General features: G+C 39.0%; 1 protein-coding gene across 7 annotated transcripts in view; it reads right to left on the bottom strand.

The window, feature by feature from the left end:
• The window catches only part of PRKG1 (protein kinase, cGMP-dependent, type I), a 429,334-nt gene that overhangs the window by 52,286 nt on the left and 355,149 nt on the right, over positions 1–21,899 (bottom strand). For all 7 annotated transcript variants that reach the window (XM_021381835.1, XM_021381839.1, XM_021381834.1 and 4 more), the window contains one exon: positions 14,145–14,219. In XM_021381835.1, coding sequence (XP_021237510.1) covers positions 14,145–14,219 — 75 coding nt within the window. The remainder of the gene's footprint in view (positions 1–14,144; positions 14,220–21,899) is intronic.

Genomic DNA, 21,899 nt, shown 5'->3' on the forward strand with positions numbered 1-21,899 from the left:
TCTATAACTACCTGAAGGGAGGTTGTAGTGAGCTGGGGGTCGGCCTCTTCTCTCTTATAACTAGTGACAGGACAAGGGGGAATGGCCTCAAGTTGCGCCATGGGAGATTTAGGCTGGACATTAGGAAACACTACTTTTCTGAAAGAGTGGTCAGGCGCTGGAATGGGCTGCCCAGGGAGGTGGTTGAGTCACCGTCCCTGGAGGTGTTCAAGAAACATTTAGATGTAGCGTTGAGAGACATGGTTGAGTGGGGTTATTGGTGGTAGGTGGATGGTTGGACTGGATGACCTTGTAGGTCTTTTCCAACCTAGCTAATTCTATGATTCTATGATTCTATGACTTAATAACACTAAATCAGACCCAAAGCAACCTCAAGAGAGCAATGAGAGGAAAAGGTATCTATCAGGAGCAGGGTTATCTCAGTGTGACTGCCACACCAACTGACCTTCAAAACAAGCGCTTTTAAGAAAAAAATAGTATCGCGATGATACCACTGTGCATCCTAAAGGGTGCCCTGCTTCAGCTGATTGTGGGAGGAATATCTTTTTATCTATTTATAGTCATTTCTCGATATTCAGCAACACAGCTGTGAAAATCTACCTCAATGCATATGAGCATTAAGACAAACAATGATGTGTTTCAAGAACTGCTTCTAAGTTTTACTGGTGTTAGCCCTACCAAGATCAGTTTCAAAGACCTTTTCTTTGTATATCTGTTTATGTGACTCCACATATGAGCAAAGTTTGGCAAAGCCACTGTCTTTAAATCCAAGCCTGTTGAAAGGTGCACACTTTTTTTTCTTTTTTTAATCATAGCACTATACAATTTGTGTTCAAAGCAATACATTCATGTTTGTCCAAGGCAGTCTGAAATGCAAGCATCACCTAGGAAATTTGTACACACACTGTGCCGCTGTGAGGAATGTCCTGACGAGGTCTTCCTAATTATTTCCTACTAATTACTAATTACTTCAGCTAATTATCTCAGCTAATCTATATTACTCACCTTGATTCACCTGCAGATATTGAAGCAGTGAGTGCTAAATGATATACAGTGATATATGAACTAGAATATGTTTCCTGCCAAAATATATGGAATTATACGTGTACGTCATGCTTCTAACTCATGAGCTGTAAATAACTTTACCAAACAGAGAGGGTCTTGTTGCTTATAGTGCAAAACCTTGTCCTGAAATTGCTGTAAAAGCAGGCAATAGACACAGTTAGAAAATGTTAGCCTAACTTTCAATTTTCAAACACAGATTTTCAAAGCAAAAAAGCATAAAACCACCCAAGCAACATACTTCAGGAAGGAGAATCTTCTCCCTGTGCTTCCTCCATGAGGAAATTCTATTACCGTCAACTTTCTTGCATCTAACTTGTCTTGATTTTCTTTCCAAGTTTATTTGGCTCTGTTCTTGTTTGTGCCTGCTCTGTAATGCTGGCAATTCAGTACAGAAAAAGAGCTATGGTTTGAAGATTGCTCTTCAGTTCTTTATTCTCTATTGTCACATCAGCCCGGGTTCCCATAGAAACTGAGAGTAAAAAGTGAAAGTGTAAAATACAAATGAACAGGTCTAAGCTGACAGTGTTATGTTTTATTAGACGTATAAATATGAACAACAGGCACTGGGTACAAGTGCTCTTGTAATAGAAAAGCTAGATAATGCTTAGCCTATCAAGGAAGTAGAAGGAATATAAATTTTAAAGACTGGAGTCAATGAGTGCTGACTATTAACAGGCTGATTACTGCTTTCTGGAATCAAATCGCATTCTAGATGAGACCATTGTGGCCCTGAAACTCATTCACAGCATTCACTTTCAGAACAACTAAAATACTTGTGGGCCTGATCCTGAATTCCCTGGGCACGCTAAATCATTACTGAATCTCATATATTTACCCTAGAGCTTAGCATTGCAGGAATGGGGCAAAAGCATTCATTTCACAGATGTTTATGATGTTTTAAGCTGGATTTATCACTTAAAACGAGCATTGGTGTATAAAGTGAAGCTCTTCTTTGAATAACTGTTTCTGATTGTGCATTGTGCTTTCATTATCTGCTACATGAGTTTGCTCATTTTATAAGCAACACTCACAGTCACGCCAGCAGGGTAGGGTAGGTTCCGCAAAACATGTTTTGTAAAACCAGCTCAAAAATGATGCATGGCCAGAAGGAAACCCCTATGCCAGGTGATCCCAATGGAACACAGAGCTCAAAGCACACCCAAAATGCCTCCCTGACACCAACCCCTGTGGTGCCATCCTGACTTCCAAGCCATGTAAGCTGAGCCTCCAGCTCTGCTGGATCCATGTGGAAGCAGTCCATGTGGCCCATCCAGGATACAGCTGTAGCCATCTGCCTGGCCCGGCAGGCATTTTTCTAGATACGCTTTCAGGAAAAAAATATTTGCACTCGTATACAAATACTCCATTCCCTTTAGGAATGCCTCTGCCTTGCTCCCGAGCACCCCATCTTGCTGCCTCCTAAGGCCTGTGCTGAGCTCCAGCAGAAGTAACGACACCAGCCTCTACTAAAAATGTTTAGCTTCTAAGAACTTCACCCACTAAAAACTTGTGAGAAATGAGGAAAACTTTAAAATAGCTCAGGTGAGTAAGAGTTCTTTCTTCTTTCTTTTTTTCCCAACCCAACATGTGACATCCAACAATCATTATGTTGAAAGGCGAATTCATTATTCGTAGCTCCTGTTGACTTCTTGAGTGATATGGCCCCTGGCACACCCAGAGCTCAGCTTTTTTATGTGAGTCTCCTCTATTAAATGGCACAGGAGATGCTGCCCGTCAAACAAACATTTGAAATTTCTTCCTCACCCATGTTCAAAGCAATATTGCAAAATTCTTGAAGCCATTCAAAGAGACTCACTATAAAAAGGCCTTTCACTCAGGGGACTCCTAACTCAACCAAAAGCATCACCAACCTTTATGCAACACATTAGGAAAGTGAGGAAGCAGGACTGCTTGCTTCCAGCCTTTATACCTTGTATATATCTCTTGAAAAGTCTGAATATATTCTCCATTTCCAGGAGCAATGGATGTCGGATTTTCTGGACAATGATAAAAACCTGCCTGCTTTAAACAAAAAAGGCATAGAGAAACAAAGGAAAATACCTTAATTTTGCACTTACTTACTTTTAAAAAGTTCACCTAAAGTAAGGTTCTGGTTACTAGTGTTTTATTTTAGTTGATTGTAAGAAAAGTGCTTAATTATATTTAATCTTAAGAAGACTCTGAAATGCTGAGCACAGTCCAGGGCCAGGGAGGCTGTTCCTGGTACTCAATCTTGGAGGACTTTACCCTTTGCAGAGGCTGCAACAATAAAAGTGAAAGCAATTCCTTTTTTTAAATGTCAGCTTCATCATTTAGCAAGGGTGCATTGGAAACAGCAATAATTTCATGCAGGACTTTCTTTCCTGAGCTGTGAACTTTGGAGATTTATTTTCTTGTTTCAATGCTATCTTTCACAAGCAGGAGCAAATGCTTTTACTAAGCACAGGCTCAATGCTTAACAAACATTTTTATGGCCAAACCTGACCCACATACAAAATCTAATGATTAAGTTTTTGCATACTTATTAAAACAGCTTATCTGTTAAGCAGTCAGGTTCATAATGAGATCATAAAGCATTTTTGAAATCTTGAAAAGAGAAACTTAAGACCTTCATTTCCTTGAGTGTATGAAATCAGAAAGCATGCTAGAAAGCCGGGGAAATTTAAAGAGATGGCTCATTTTTCACAACATCCAAGTAACTAGCTTTTCTGCATAGCCAGCATCTGTTGGGACTGACTGGCAACTTTCCTACACGTTACAAGAGCCACAGCCAACTGCCAGCACATTTCTTATTACAGGCTCCCAAAAGAAGCTCAAGTAATAAGAATATACTTTACTATCAAAGATGAATGATACTATTTCGGCATGGAAACTCATTCTAAATGAAATAAGGAACAGCTATCCATTAAAATCTTAGCGTGCAAGAACTGCACCTTTATTAGAAAGCATCTTCCTGAAGCATGAAAGATTAGGCAACACACCAAGCACAGCAAATCTCCTGATTTAATTTGAGCCTAGGGTCAGTACAAGGAGGTGAAAATGCACCTGCAGCTGGGTGTGGGTGAAGGTACAGCAGTCATTTATAGGAGATAATCAGCAGCCAGGCAAATCTTCTTCCTCACTCAGGAGCTGCAATTGCAAATCCACAAATGCCTTCTGAGCACAATTTGTTGAGACTGTAACACACTAATCCCTTGTTTTGCTATCAACAAATTGCATTGTTTGATGCGTTCAGCAGAGTGACCTGAAAATCATACCTGAAAATGAAGTAGCAAAACCTACGAGATATTAAAGACTGAGCACAAAAACATTTGCGTGTGACAGTACGCTGAGCAGATAGAGCTAGAAATGCTAAATTCCCATTACTAAACATGAATTTCAATACAGTTGTGAATAATGTCCTTTAAAGTTACATCAGAAATTTAATTATAATTGCCCTACTATAAACCTCCGTGTAGTTCAACATTAATGTCCAAAATAATGGGGAAGATCAGACTTTTTTCTTCTCTCCAGAGGCTTACAGAGACTCGGCTTTCTCACATATTCTAAACTTCATTTTGTCTATATTCTTGACATTTTGTCTTACTGTACACTTGAAAGAGCTGTGAGATGAGTTAAATCACGAGAAGAGGTTTTTCCTTTCTTCTGTATTTTTTTTTAATTATTTTTTAAGGAGACAATTTAAATACTTAAAACTCTGCACTTCCCAAATCATTTAATGGAGTATTCAGTCAGGCACTGAGAAAAAATTATAGCAAATGCACCACAGGGCAAATCAATGTAAGTGGAGCACATTCATCAGAGATGTTGGAAGCATCTTTACTTTCCTTTTTTTTAAAACAAGCCTCCCTCACTCAGTGTTAGACATTATGTTGCTGTAGCAAGCAGTAGGCTGTGACCTTCCTGTTGCACCAAGAGGAGGGGAGCATTGAGTAGTACTGATCCTGCAGCTGTTTGCCAGCAGTGATGAAGGCAGAGACTCAGCTCAGCATAATTTGCTCTTCTTCTATAGAGACTCTTGGCCTGTCTTTGGTTTAAGCGCTTAACATTTGGCAAAATTAATGGATAGCAAAATAATAGAGTCTCGCAGTTGAGTTTTGGCAGTCTGCTCCATAGGCACCACACTGCCTGTATTGCCATGGTCCACCATTGCCCATGCTCCCTAGATAAGGGTGAGATACAGGTAGAAATCCCAAGTTCAATGTGGACTACATTACACTGTAAGCTTTCTCCGGAAATTAACTTGTATCTTCAGGAAAACCAACTCTGCATACTTGACAGGGAAGAAGGGAGAGAAAGAAGACAAAAAGGTTTGTTTTGGTGTCTCTGCTGCAGGTGGGATGGAGGTGTCAGCAGTAAATCTGGAGGTAAGCTTGCATCGAGTTTTTCACTTACAGCAGGATTAGATTTCTTCTATTTCACAGTTCACTGGTTGAATTTCATTTTTGAATGTGACACAATTACTGTTCAAGGGTCAACTGAATTTGCTAGGCATTTTTGGGTACCATGTTTACTTTCTAAGGGAAAACAATATTAATTCATCTTCAAAGTATGGAACTTCACTCTCTGCTCTTTCTCATCTCTCTTGTGTTTAAATAATTGCATACATCAAAATTTCAAAACTTTATAGCTGATCACATCGCATCTCAGTCTGAGGTTTCTTGTGTAAACAGGTAGAAACTTCTTAATCTCTCCCAGTGCTGACTGGAAACATCAGCAGAGGGGAGATGGTGCTCTCCCTCCTCCTCCCCTGATGCTCCCCTCCCTGTAGCCCAGATCTCTTCATCCTGAACCTCCCTCGGGTAACACATTTCTTCTTTTCCTTACCCGTTTTGTCTTCTAAAAGTGAGATCTGAACCAAATCCTTGCAGATCTCACAAGTATTGGTCAGGTACAGCCATGGACAACTGCTCTAGCGGGGGCCGAAAGAGTCACAAATAATCCCACAACTACTCCTAACAGTTCCAGAAATGGAGGATATCTACAAAAGAAGCATCACAGTTTTATTTATCACATATTTGACACCGTTCAAGCACCCGCATGTTACTGACATCTCTCTGAGGAAAGTAGGGCAAAAATAGCCCATCTCCCAGTGCTGTAAAACTCATAGAGCTACGTGGGTAATCTTTAGGACAGCTCAAAAACATACTGAGTATCAAATGGAAACTGCAACGATGTTTTCATGTTAAAATTGCCTCTCCATTCCTCATGGATGCCAAAAGTTACCAAAATTTCTGCTTAGAGCTCCCAAGACTGCACTACACAAATGACAGCACTAAGATTAGTGAAGTATTCCCAGTGGTTTCAGAATAAACCATTTAGATAAAAGCCAAAATAATGTTTTGTACTTTAATACATAGACCTCCTTTCCTCCTCCACTGAGTGCCAGCAGGTACAACTCAAGTACTGAGTATATAGGTGCATTCGCAGCAATATTCTTCTGTTTCCTCTGCAATGAGACCCACAATCTTCAGAAAGCTTTTTGCTGCATTTTTATTTCATCATCTCTCAGCTCAGATGGGCTCTAATTTTATAAAACAAACGCAGTAGAATATTATAATAGCAGCCTGCTTCAAAAGTACTTTTTTTTTTTTTGCTAACACTTCAATCTGCCATCTGACACACCCCATTATCATATTGAAAGGTCAAGTTAGCAAGAGAGAAGCATATAGATTATTACCTAAATAAAAATGACCTGTTTTTAAGAGCTAATCTAATCTATCCCTCATGAGAGACACAGTACATTACACAGTGCATTTTCTCCAGAGGAAAGCAGCCATAAAGTCTACTCAGTGCATGTCTCTGCATGAGTAATGCCAGTCTGCAAGTAAATACCAATTCACAGTCCAAAAAAGTAGCAGTTTAGCCATCTCCACTGCCTTCGCGTAGGGATATCACTCACAATGGTCTTACTTTTTAAAATCAGTTCTGAGAATTTATTTTCTAAGTAGGCAACTATTTGTTGTGGCAATTGGGAAAATCTGATAGCTAGACTGGGATACAAACTGTCACTGGCTTCAGTATGAGATTACAAATTATGTAACTCCAAACTCTGTCATATGTAAAATTCTCCAGAAAGAAGAAAGGTCCCAAACACCAGAGGCCAAACAGCGCTATCTAAAGGCAAAGTTACATTCTCAGCGGTTTCCTTTTTATTCCCTTTTCTTTTTATTATTTTAATTATTTTAATATATATATTTAATAATATATTATTATTAAATATTTTAATTAAATTTTAAATTATTAAATATAACTAATATAATTATTTAATATATATTTAATTTTAATTTTAGTTATTTTAATTGTTTATAGAGCCTAAAAGAAATGACGGCAAGTTTGGCCTGACACAGCATGAGTGATCCTTTCCTCCCTTTCTGCATAACCCACAAGCCTTTTTCCCCCCACTGCATACAGCCAAAGCAAAAGCTAGTTCCCATATGGTCACTAATACAGAAAACCATTGACACAGAGGGAGACAGAACCAATTACTGCAGCCCTCACACCATCCAACTTCTGGAATGCTGGAAGCCAGAAAATATTTTCTCTTGCAGAACAATAATCTAATCACTCAACAGTTCACTGATGCTGGAAGGCAGTGGATTATTTCAGCAAAGTTTTCATAAGCTGTGGACCAACAGAAAGTCAAGCCTTTATTAAGTCACACTCTTTAAACAGTAGCTCCCATTTTGGAACTCCTAACTGAAAATCTCACTTCTGTCAGGGTCAAAATCCCTCTTGGCTACTCTTTAAAAAACAAACAAACAAACAAACAAACAAACAAAAAAAAACGAAATAAAAGAATCCTGTTCCAAAATGCAGAGCTGTTTATCACTCACACAAAATCCATGGGGTGGCTATACTGACCAAACCACCACGTGCTGAGGTGCTTGTAGACCCAGTACCTGCATGTACAGCTTTCCCACCTTACCAGAACAGGAGATGGCATGTAGATAAGCTGTGTTCTGCCACAGCACATTTATGGAACTGAACACCATTAGGGCCAAATCCAGCCTCATGGCATAGATGCAGGCATTGGCCACAGCTCACACCCTGGTACCACAAAGCACAGGAGAGCCGATGTCTATGCTACAGGAACACCAATATGTGTCACCAGAGTGCTGCCACCACCTGCAGGCAAACACTGCAATGAGAGAATCACTGAAGAACATTCTTTGCTCCCAAGGTACATTAAAGCATCTCTCAGCCCAGATGAGAAGCATGCTTCTGAAGGAATTCCTCAGTTCCCTCCCACACTAAGAAGAGAACTGGGCTCCCTTCAGGTGATGCCAGCCTGGAAGATGTGCTGCAGAGCCCTGAGCACTGTTTAACACTGAGTCCAAAGGAAGCAGATTTTGAAGTACTCTGAAGGAAAACTCCACTAGAATGCACAGTCTATACTTGCCACCAACATTTTTTTCTCTTCAAATACATTCTTATTAATCTGTGGTAATTCCTAATACAGGCCTAGTGCAATAAGCATGCAAATCCCAGAAACAATTACAACTATAAAAACAGCTCCCAAAGGAAACCTCATGAAGCAAAATAAAGAAAAAGAAAAAAAAAGAAAAAGGCTGCACAGGAAGGAAACACATACAGCAACGGCCCTCCAAGATGCACCACTGAGGAGGAACACTGAATACTTGAAAATCCTTTCTCCTTCTAACATGTTGGAAGTCCTGAACAGCAGATGGCACCTGAGCATCAGCTACCAGGCCCTGCAAGAGGCACCAGCAGGTTGCACCAGCCAAGCACACAAGCACTTGCTGAGCCAAAAAGTCTTCCTAAATGGGTGTGGCAGAGAATGCTAGCGCTAAGTATATACTACATATTACCATTTTGGAAGATGGGGCATCACGCCACCTGGTCTACTTGGAAGCATAAAGATGTATCTCTATCTTTCTCATTAGAATAAAATCAGATTTATCTTTAAAGCCAGGATAGAAGGGGGAAAATACCTAGAAAGTATCCGTGCAACACTGAAGAATATTAATAACACTCTGCACTAAAACTAAGTCAATAAATGGCTGAGATGCTTTGTTATAAAAATGAAATCAAAGACAAATAGTAAAAATGATAGAAGGGATGACTGCCCAAATAAAATAAAAGGTTTGGATGGAGCTGTTTTTAGAAAACAGAACAAGTAAAGATGATGGCATCTGGGGCCAGAGCCGCTAGGAAAAGAAAAGGCCTCTGCATACCTACACAAAGGTCCCTGCTCCTTCAAGTCTCATAAAAAGACGACGAATTTGGCTGTGAGTATCAAATGTTTACCCTCAGGGTTGTCATGCAACTAGAATGAAAGAAAGCAAAAAGTGCAATCAAAATTGTCCATGTCTGCAGAGAGCCTGGAGCAATATCATGAAGGCACCAGCACCTGGACTTCAATAGGGTATTAATTTCAAGCCCCGCTGCCACAGGAGATCAACATCAGCAGATAATTCTGGCTGTGACAGGAGGAGTGTGGGGAACCTGACCCTCAGGGCAGACATGTTCTGCTTGGCAGGGCAATGCCTAGGCAGCCACCAGTATTTCTGGTGTGCTGGTGAGGGGTACCTTGCAGTTATCCCCATTGCTGTCATGGCAGGGGCCTCTCCCTTGGTATAGCCATGTCAAGAACAAGTGTGACGAACCTCATCTGATGGCTATGTTAGTGCTTAAAGGAAGGTGCAGGGACTAACTTCAGGAATTTTCTGGATGGGGAAGACTCAGCAGAAAGGATTTGTGTGCCTGGTGGGAGTAGCATTTGCTGAACTCTCACCTCTCCTGGCAGAACTGGTAGGAGAAACTGGTAGAAACCAGTTTCTTCTTGGATTTCTGAGAGTTGCAGTAGTGGATCCATCTGGAATTAATCTACACTTAGATGGGTCTTCTTGCTTAGGTATCTCTGTCCTGCCTCAAAGAGCAATGAAGATTGCATGTAGCATGTGTTCTTCTTCTGAAACTCCTGCTTTCTCAGAACATGAACCAAGTTAAACACTTGCCTCTTTCCTTCACCTTGACACCTGCAGGAATATAACTCTAATATTCATTAGTCAATGAATTTATTAACTTTTCTGAATACATCGGAGGAGTAGAATATTGATTATAGAAATTTAATCAAATTTGTGCCCCATCCCTGAAGACACTCAAGGTCAGGCTGGATGGGGCTCTGAGCACCCTGATCTAGCTGAAGGTGTCTTGTTCACTGCAGGGGAGTTGGACCAGATGACCTATAAAGGTCCATTCCAACTCTAACCATTCAGAGAATGAAGATAAGGAGAACTGATACACCCAAGCTTGCAAAAAACAGGAAAAAGTCCCTCCAAAATATAAAACTAAGAAGATAACTGAGAAGATATGTTAAGCCAGAATTTTAATAGTCACATGAATTTAAGAAAACTCATAATATAGCACTGAAGATAACTCAGCTTGTGCACATGAGAAACTGAATGGCACTGCTTTCAGCAGTACCTCTGTTGTTCGCTTTGATGGCTATGTTTTCTATGGTTCTAGGAGCACCCCAGCCACATCTCAGGGCTTAGTTGGGAAAATATCAGGTTGGAAAGAGATGTACTCAACAAGAAGCTGTTCAGCCCCTTTGGAACTGGAGCATTTCTGGATGCATGGAAAGCTCTTCTGACCCTTTAACTTCTGCCTAACAACCTCTCAGACACGTCCTGTACTGGGACCATCAGCTCTGCCCTGCAAAGTTCTCATCACCTTCTAAAACACATATAAAATAAAATACAGTGCCAAAATTCAGTACTCATTTCTGCAAGGTACACCTCCCCAAGGCCCAAGTCCTGCTTTAGGAACATGAACCCTTTATTGGATGTAGTCTACTCTTGCGCTTTTGTAGATCAGGAGCCTACAAATTAACAGGAGTTTAATAGTCATCTTGATACAGATAGATTTATAAGAAAATACATTTGCTGCCATTCCGTAGATTTTTAAAAACTTGCTTTGTACTTCTTAAGTGGCAGCAATAGATAAAATATTACACTGTTCACATATCAGCCCCAAATGTGACCACCACACCAACCAAAAGCAGGGTTTGACGCTGTAATGAAGTCTTAGAATGATGTCCTTTGCATTTACTCTGTGTGTTTATGTCTGCTGAATGTCTGACCTTTGCGTGGATCCACTTGATACATGGTAAAAGTATACAGAAAACTTCTCTCTATCCAAGTGCCTTCTGTCACTGCCACGTGAGCACTGAAAATGAGATGTTAGCTACAGGGATGCAAAACCAAAATTTTTTTACGTGATTTGAGTACCTGAATGTGCTTTATGTGCTGTTTTCTTCCATTTTGCAAATTTCTCAGAAAAGATAAGCTCTTGAAGGACAATTAGCTGAAGCTAATTAACATCAGCTTGAAAAGTAATCCAGGTTAAAATTTCTGCCAAGTAGACTCTTCTCCCAGAGGAGTTTTATCTTGTGAGATATAGAAACAATAACACGAGGGGTAAAACTTTACATCTCACTTCAGTCTTGAAGTAACTTTGTCATTATTTCCTATTCTATTCATCATTTTGCAGGCATGCACTTGCTTTCAAGGGCCATGCAAACGTAAATATGGTATTCGTCTAAAAAATGCCATATTTTTTGGATGAGCATTCCTTTTGTAAGTTTTTTTTTTATGTTTTTTGTATGTTTTTCAAGGCAGACTGCACTGATCCCCTCTGCTTTTTTCAAAGACAAAATGTCAATATATGAAGGTTAATAATGTCATCATCATCTACAGTATCAAGTGACAGGATTCAAGCACTGGCCTCTAACTTTTAAGATGGCAGGAAAAGTTGTTAACAAAATTAATCAGTTCTTCTTTTGAGGAACCAACACATCTATCATCAGCAGCCCTCTACTTTGCCCTTCCATTTGGACAGAATAGTTGGCATTAGAAGAAAAGGACAGGCATAAAGGATATAAAAGCTCAAAACTGTTAATTACCAAAATGAAGAGCTTATCCAAAATAGGTCCAAAATTAGTCCTCGTAAAGGTACATTGTAAAGTGCACAACAGATCCTGAAAGCTTTCCCTAAAAGTCACAAAAGCAGTCTGAAAAACTCTCCATTACAACCTGCACACACAAATACTGTGAAAATATATTACTACATGATACCCTACTAAAAATGCAGCTCAGAATTGAAAATGTGAGAACACAGATGATGAGATGGGAAATGGCAAGTTGTATTTGAAAATTTTTGCTTAGTGCCAATGGATCCTAGCATAACTCATTAAAGCTTCTGTGATAACAACATCATCTTAAATAATAAATAATTAATAAATAAATAAAATAAAAAAAACCCAATTTCATTATCATAGCTTTCTACTTATTTTTCAATTGGAAATCACAATAATCTGAACAGTAGCACTAAAAATAAAATCTGAAAAAATAAAAGTGCACACTTAGAATCATAGAATCGTTCAGGTTGGAAGAGACCTTCATGATCATCAAGTCCAAGGGCAACCCAACCATACTACCTCAGAGTACTTAGGACCATCTCCCTGAAATTACTTAGGTTAATTTTCAAACACTTTGTAAAATGCATCGTGTAAGCTGTTACTGACATTAAACTGTCAGTAGCATTATTTTCAAGTTTGTAGCTCATACTATTAGTATGTATAATAACATACGTTACATTTGTCTATAATACACGATAGCTATTTATCCACTATTATAACATGCTGTCCATTTGACTTTGTGTTCTGTGCCCCAATTGCCTGTCTTTTGGGATGGTAGAAGAGGCTGACAACCTCCTCCCTTTTTTAATTAAGAGAAGAATTTTAGGGAACTTCAGCATTTGAAAAAGAAATCTTAGAAGTTTGATTAGAGGCAGGTGAATAACGCTCTTAACAAAATGAAACCGTAAGGTGCCTTCTAGCACCACACAACAAATAAAAACACTATTAAAAATGTATTTCAAGTATCAATCAAATATGATAATAAAAGAAAAAATCTTAATTTGCAGGTACTTTGCAAAATTAGTAAGTCTTGTCCAAGAAACTAAGTTTCTTAGGATGTACATTTACTTTCTGAAACAAACAATCCAACAGTTGTTTTTAGTTGAATAATCATTTAGGTTCTCTCATTTTCTCTCCATGGAAGTGCGAATACCTTTGTAATACGCTATTTCAAGCCTCTCTGGTTTAACGAGAAGTCTATGTGCGACTTAAGAGCAATCTTATATTTAGACCACTGATTAAAAGATGCTCATTCTCAGTATTTGACCTGGAGAAAACAACCAACCCCTTCTTTAATGCAGTAAAAAGAAGAAAAAAAAAGTAAAATCATTTTTTACATAGCAACTTCAGTTTTCTACCCTGGTTTTTGAATCTTATTGGCTTATACTCACCATCACTTTAATTGTAATATGTTCTTCTTAATAAGCTTTGTTATTGTTATAGAATCAAGTATGGACATACCAAAATCTTTCAATTAAAAACAAACTGCATATCAAGAATGAATTATGAGTGGTTTTTTGGGGGAAATATGTTAAAATCATAACACATTGCAGCTTGCTCCTGAAACAAATGAGTATTTATAGCTAAAAATTCAGACAAATATATTGCATCATGTCAAAATAGCTGTAGTATTCATTCAGAAATGACAAACTTGATTTCCTGTTCTTTGTCTCAGAACAAGTTTTGACATTATGAAAATGTTTCAGAAAGACCGGAGCTCTCTAAAGAAAACTCATATAAAAGAGCAATTTCCTTCATTACTTGCTCTTTTCAAGACCTGTAATTGCCCTCCTTTCAGAAGAACTATTTTGTGATTTCTCTTTAAGGTCTGAGGCTTCTCTAGACTCACATGTCATGGTGACTTTGGGATGACCCAGCTGGGCACCAGCCTGAGCACACCACCTCTACCTGGCCCTCCCATACTCCCGGAGACCACCAGGGGAGACAAAATGAGGTTCATCCAGAGGGAAATTAAGAGAAAGCACTTCATTCACTGCTTTTTAAGCTGATTTACACTGTTATGTCGAGAAAATGCAGGTTCTTTTGAAATTACAATATTCACTATCAACAAAGCCATTAGAGTAAGAAAACTTAGGTGAAGATTTTATGCTGAACACAACAAGCTGACACTTACTTTGCTTTTGCTTCTGCATCTTCATAGGCTTTATTGGAAACATCATCTAGGCCGCCAATCAGGTGTTTGAAGGAGCTGTGAAAATAAAGGTATTTTTTGTAAGAGAACAAAGTCTATCTGGAGGGAGCTGTGCACGCCAATGAGGCTCTTCAGCAGCAACCAGGGGGTGTCCTTGGATGCCCCTGGATAATAATCAAGAAGGTCCAAACTTATTTATCCAGGTTTTTTAGGGACTGAACCCAATCCCTAATGAATTTCACAGTAAATCTGGCACTGTTAATTTGGCTGATAAGTCCCATGATGGAGAAGTGCCACTATCACATCCCTGCTCTCCAACCAGAAACCCAAGAAATTCCTGTTTCTGAAGTGAGGGCTAATCTTTACATCCATATCTTAGCTTTCTCAGTGCAAGAGAAGCACCAACCAAAAACACACGAGGAAGAAATTAAAAAAAGCGGGAAAAAAAAAAGCAGAGAAGGAAAAGAAAGACAAGCAAATTATCATAAGCTGGATTGCTTAATGACATGTAAGAGGAGATTTGGCTTTAATTAGGCTAAACATTGAGTAAGAGAGGGTGAAACATTAGGAGTGCCTGATACAGTGAGCACTCCTACACCATGCCCTGTACATGCTAGCAGTAGTTTGAGCAGACCCCTAACACCATCCCCTGCCCCAGGGGAGATGCAAAAGGCATAAACATATTGGAAAAAGACTTAGAAAATCTTTTTATATCACGAGTGACTCAAACAAATGGACCAAATGACCTGTCAATTAACTAGCAAGCATCGTTCCAGAGGAAAAGTAATTAAAATGATGACTGTTATGTCTGTGTTAGTGATATTACACAGCGTCAGAAACTAAATAAAGAATACAAATTTGAATGTTTTAAATAATGTTAATAACTGAAATCAATTAAAATCAACAATTGAAAATTTCAGGTGAAAAGTATACTTCCCTTTACACATTTCCTTTATTTCCCAGTGCATGTGTGTCCCGCATAGGGGGCATTTTTTGTCTGAAGAATGAAAAAGGCACTTGCAAAATGAGGAAAAAGCTAGGCTGGTATGGAAGGATGAACTGCTCCCAGCTACAGCCTCTTGACTAAGCTCAGCCATAAGGCTACAGCTTCAAAATGGAGAGTTCTGCAGTTCTTTTCTATATGGTCCTGACCCTCATGAAGAACAGAGCGGCTATTAAATCAAGAAGTTGAAAAAAAGTAATTGAAAAGTTGAAAAAAAAACAGAACAACAACATCTAGGGCCCTATTTATACACAGAGAAGTAAGAAGAAAATACTTAGAATCATAGAATCACAGAATGGCCTGGGTTGAAAAGGACCCCAAAGATCATCTAGTTTCAACCCCCCTGCTGAGTGCAGGGTCGCCAACCACTAGATCAGGCTGCCTAGAGCCACATCCAGCCTGGTCTTGAACACCTCCAGGGACGGGGCATCCAAACCTCCTTGGGCAACCTGTTCCTATACTTCACATCATCCTCTCTTATTAAAGAATTTCAGGACAAAAGAGGATTAATGCTGTTCATCAGATGATGAACATAGATGATGGTAACAGTTTTCAGTTGGTTTGCATTTTTTACCCCTAAAGTATTTTGCTTCTGACCATAGAACATTTTTGGATAAAAAGCCTCAAATCTCAACTGTTAGTGAAAATACAGAGATAAATAAAAATGAAATATTTTCATCCAACGGATGCATTTGGCTTTAGTAGAAGGTATCTGCAGAAAACATTACATCCCGTGACATCGCGTTCCCTTTGCCTTTAAGTGTGGTGAAGTTGCCCGGATCATGCTTTGCTGAATAATCTTAAACATGCTGCAAGTTCTTAAGTGGGAGCTTAAGTGTCTTGCTGCATCAGGAGATGTTTGACCTTAAGAGAAGTTACATGGTGCATGCATTGCGAGCAGTGGATACAATTTCCAGAAGAATGAAGTAAGGCTTAATTATTATCTGCTCTTGCTTTACGAATGGCAGCTGGAAAAAGCTGTATTTTACCCATTATTGTAATAAATACAAGACAAGAGGTCACAGTCGGGAGATCTATTTATACTGTTTGGATCTAGAGTTACTTGCTGTAACAGGGCTTTCCACCATGGCCTTTTGTATAATTATAGTCACCACCGTTCTGGAAATATCCTCTACCCACACAAATTCCCTCATTGTGCCACTTTGCTTGATTTCTAATATTAATTATACAGTCCAGGGAATTGTTTACACAGCATAGGGAAAGCAACAAGAGCTCATTAATGAAGAGGAGAAGGAAAGGATCCCTTTGCTCTTCCACTGCAATTGCATTAGGATCTTCTAGCAAGGCAAAAGTTAAGCAGGTTGTATGCTTTGTTATTTGGAGATGTTATCAACCAGAGGATCTTTTCAATGCAAAATCCCTTACTCAGCAGTGAAAACACAAAAAATTCAGCTCCATGGTTTGACACAGCAAGGTTTGTCTGTCTAGAGATGAATATGTGCCATGGGATGAAGCCCTTGCAAGACAGCAGCAAAAGTAAATCAAGAGGTAGATGTTAATGCTCCACAAACTGATATTTAAGCAATTGAGCAACACTGTAATCCTCCTGGCATGCTACAAGACCTGACCTAAGGCTTAAAATGCAATTTAAAATAGCAAGGCTTAGGTTGCTTTAATGTGGTTAGGAAAATGTGGTGGGGTTACACATTCCACAAATAAGAAGTCACAGAAAGGAGTAACAACAGTTTGTTTAATATCCTTCAGTTTTTCTTTGACTGTCCTGAGCCAGATTTAGGACTGGGTGGGATTTTGAAGTCTGCTGGAGTCACTCTTTTATTGCCTGTCATCTTGGTCGTAGCATCCCCAAGACTTTCATCAGAGAACTGCTCAGTTTTTCTCTGCACAGCTCTCTCTTTTCATGTTTTCCATTCTCTCCTCATAACCAATTTTCTCCATGGATAAATCTCACCCCAAGTGGGAAAAATAGTAAAGCAGCAGAAATGAAAATCTCCAACAGAAGCATTCAGCTTAGCTTGTAGAAGGTCAGTCATGCTAGGATAATACCTTTTTTTTTTTTCCTCTCTGATTTCCATTGCCAAGAGGTTTGACACAGTAACCTTTCTTAGCACCTTAGAGCTATCCCCTCACAAACCAAAAGAAGGCTTACAAATAAAGACAATAATGCAAATTGAAAACTGAAAATACCCAAAATATTTAAAAGGTTTTCTTAAAAATATCTACCCCTACATGAGCATGTGCAACTGAAGAAGACAATAAGAAGAAAAAGATTATTTAGCACTCAATATCTGCAAATACGAGGCAGTTCTGCAGCACTGCCAGCTGCTGTGAGGAGCAGCTGTGCCCTGAGTTTCAGCTTGTCACTAACATTTGCACTGGGTAATTTTGTACTCCCAGCACCTACAACATTTACACCTTGGAAATCTCAGTGCTTCAGGAAAATATTGTTATAAATAAATTATATGGAGGAAAAAAATCACTTATAAATAAAAGATTAATCTGAATCATCAGCTTCAGTGTAAATATTCTTACAGTTAAGAGGAACACTTTTCTAGGTTCTGTAGGTAGATGTAAAAAAAAAAAGTTTAAAAGGCTGCACAAACTTCTCTCCTAGGGTCTCAATAATGATCAAAATTTTACAAATGTGTTTTGAAAGTTTTCTTCCTGTTATAACTCCATGCAAAGTAGTCACATGTGAAGTGCATCTGTACCTGTTTATTCAAATTGATTTACAAAACAGATGCTCAAGGCTGTCCAACTTGTGCTAACACAGCTTTTATCAGATGCCTTATACAAAGTTTTAAAGAGTCTATCACATTCAGCGTATTGGAATTACCAACTTTTCCCCAACCAGTCCATCTTACTTCTACAACAAACCTAATAACAACTTCAAGGAGCCCAAAAAGTCACTAAGACAAGTCACGTCAAGGCCAAGTTTGAAATACTTTGGAGTCAACCACGTTGTCCACTTCCCACCACTGCTTTCTTCCTGCAGGATGAATTACTGCAGTACCACAACAGGTAACACGTAACCACCACCAACTTCTGTTTTATTTCACATAGGGCCTTAGCAAGTCAGAAATACAAAAAAACCTATGAATTCTTAAGAAAAAAAAAAAGAGTAAATGAGGTCTGACAATGAAAACTGTTGTAAAATATTAAATTTTTTACTGAGATCATATTTTCCATCAGAAGGAAATAGTATATCTGCAAAAAGCTTTCTAGTTGTCCAAGCACATAATGGTTCCACAAATCACAAATGGTCAGACAACTGTGCTGAGTAGTCTAACAACTGCCATGAACAACGTATAGATTTTGCTGATGTTTTCAAGCTAATTTCCCAATTCCCCCAGCTTCTGTGATGGCAAGAAGAGCACCTTTGCTGCTCCAGTCCAAATTCCCTACAAAGCTGTTAGCCTCTTCTGGTCAGCCTTGCCACCACCTGCTTCTGCGTGCCCTCTTGGGTTAATGGAACCTCTTCCTCCAAGACAGTGTGCATGGACATGTTGAAACCTGGAACATATTCTGAAATTCTGTGGAAATGTTTCCTACCTATTACAATGCTTGTTTTTTTAAAATACACTTGAACAAATATGCAATTTTTTTTTATGGCAAGAAGTCAACTCTTAATGTTACAGTGGAATACGCTCATGGCAGAGGTTTGTAACTACGTGATCTTTAACCCAAACCATTCTATCATTCTACGCCAATAGATTGCCAGCTTTCATGGGTGAACAAAATTAATGGTGTTCCCAGTGCAGCCACTACAGGACCTAGTGCTGTCATCTTGCCTGGAGATCCCACGTCTGAAGTCCCTTTCTTTTTCTATGCACTCTCTAAAAACTGGAAGAATATCGATCTCAAACCAACTAGCCAATTCTCTACAGTCATTCCCTCAAACAAACACCTATATTACACATTAATTCCCTATAAATAATTTCCTAAATATGTCACCTTTCTATGATGAAAGTTTCTAAGAACTGAAGAAAGTTTCTAAGAACATGGAAAGAATCACAGGTTCCCTCGTTCACCTGATCTCCCAAAGAGTCCCTTTTATCTCCCACAGTCTCTTCTTTAACTACTTTTTAGACTTTCTCTTTAAGCCTAATGAACAACCTTCTACTATTACTAACAATTATTTTTCCTTTTCTCTGTAAATTCATAGTCATTTATAATGATGTAAGCCCAGAAATCTCTTTAGCCATTTTTTTTTTCACATCTATCCTATTCATACCTGAATGCATCCATTTCCAAACACATCCAGGTCTCCGTTCACCACTACTCCATTACCCTTTCATTCATAGTGATTTTGACCCAAACCAGGTATCTATGCTGGACACCTCCTTAATAGGTTCCAGCCTTTTGGATCCCTTGGAAATGAGCCCCATGGTTCATTGCTCCTCTACCACATTTCTGTAATCTGTGCAAATGTAGCACCTTTACTCCTGAGACATGGAATGCCTTTCTGTTTTCAGGACAAGGTGAAGATTTCCTCTGCTTAAGAAGCTTCCACTTACCTTCTCTGGCTCCTTACACAATTTCTGCTTTTGCAGAATTTCCCATAATGGTTGCAAAATCTTCCTTCTTTGTACAGTCACAGCCTGGATTTCTTCACAGCTTCCAGTTCTTGGCTGGAGCCAGGTTTCCTCCTTTCTTTCCCAGCTGCTGTAACTGCCTGCAACTTCTGTTCACTCTCCAGCATGAAGTTAACTGCTTTAACCCTTTTTTTTCCTCTGTTAGCTCATGTTTTCTCTCTCTTCATGTCCATGATCTCTGAAGAATCATGGTCTGTACAGAGACTTCTGATGTCTGACTGTTATCTGTAATTCCTCAGTCCCATGCACATCTACTTCTTTGTGTCTTCAAAATCAACCCAAACTCCATAATCACAGTCTTACTTTTCCTTCTTCAGAAACTATACCATGAGATATGTTGTCTATATACAGCTTTCAGCTCAAGGACCACATTCTCTCATCTTCAGTAACTTCCACTCCTTGAATATACTCCATATATATTTCCCCTTTTGCTATTAACTTTCATGCTATTACGTTCTCTTCCTTATTACTTTATAAGCACATGGAATTCATAGAATCATAGAATCATAGAATTAGCTAGGTTGGAAAAGACCTACAAGGTCATCCAGTCCAACCATCCACCTACCACCAATAACCCCACTCAACCATGTCTCTCAACGCTACATCTAAATGTTTCTTGAACACCTCCAGGGACGGTGACTCAACCACCTCCCTGGGCAGCCCATTCCAGCGCCTGACCACTCTTTCAGAAAAGTAGTGTTTCCTAACGTCCAGCCTAAATCTACCATGGCGCAACTTGAGGCCATTCCCCCTCATCCTGTCACTAGTTATAAGAGAGAAGAGGCCGACCCCCAGCTCACTACAACCTCCCTTCAGGTAGTTATAGAGAGTAATAAGGTTCCCCCTGAGCCTCCTCTTCTCCAGACTGAACAATCCCAGATCCCTCAGCCACTCCTCATAAGGCCTGTGCTCCAGACCCCTCACCAGCTTCGTTGACCTCCTCTGAACACGCTCCAGGGCCTCAATGTCTTTCTTGCAGTGAGGGGCCCAAAACTGGACACGGTACTCGAGGTGAATTAGAATAACATAAGTTGGAAGGGTCCACAAGGATCACTGAGTACAACTCCTGGCTCCACACAGGACCACACAAACTCAAACCCTGTGTCTGAGAGCAGTGTCCCAACGCTTCCTGAGTGTCATTTTAGCTTGATACACAGAGCATGAAAGTGTTGCTTCAATAGTTACCTTTGATTAAGCAAAGAGCTTGTCTTATAATAGGAAATATTAAAATACTGTAGTGAAAAGCATCACTCTTCATTCTGTGCAGAAGAGCTTCTAACTGTAATCAGTAAAGCTGACTTCCAGATTCCATTGCTACTCTGCATATAACTAATTGCAAACCTTTATACTGACCGCCAAGACAAAACAAACATCTTAATACTCAGTATACCTCAATATACAAAAAATGCTATTTTCCTCATTAGAAGAACAGTGCCTGCACAATTTTCCAAATCTACAGAAGTCTTACTGCATTTTCTCCATATTAAAATGAGCTTCTACAGTTATCTGCATACCATGAAACAATAATGTAAGGGAAGAGTTATGAGAAGAAAGTCAGAAATGGTCAAGACAGAGGACAGAGTTCCTTGAACTATAAATAGTGATATAAATAGCATTACATTTCTTGCTCTATAAATAGTATTCTTTTAAATAGTGTTACTCTGCTACTAATTGCTGAGCATTACTAGAATCCCTGGTATAGATTAACTACAGCTTCATCAGTTAAATTTAACTTGTACTTCCTTACTATTTCAAGGTCATTTTATACAGAATAAAAGATTATTAGATGAGGTCTGTAAAATAATCAGGAACGACTAAATCTGGAATTGCTTTTTTTTTTAATTAATTTTTAAAATGCTTATGGTGGAAAACAAAAATGACACCCATAGAAGACTTCAGAAAAAATGTAGAAATGACTCTTCGCTTCATATTTCTCTGAATTAATGTTTGCTACAGTACCTAATTCTGCTGATTCCCTTTGCCCACAGAATAACAAGGGATAATATGTATTTTATCTGTCAGGCTACCTTGCTTTTATATGTGGAAGAAAGCCACTCAGGTGACAGTCCTGAAGTTTGCCATATGTTTTCAACAGCTAGACCATAATTTAGTTTTTTGTTTTTTTTTTAATTTATCATAAATGAACTAGGATATCAGGAG

This window comes from Numida meleagris, unplaced genomic scaffold (assembly GCF_002078875.1).
Source record: "Numida meleagris isolate 19003 breed g44 Domestic line unplaced genomic scaffold, NumMel1.0 unplaced_Scaffold119, whole genome shotgun sequence".
NCBI lineage: Eukaryota > Metazoa > Chordata > Aves > Galliformes > Numididae > Numida > Numida meleagris.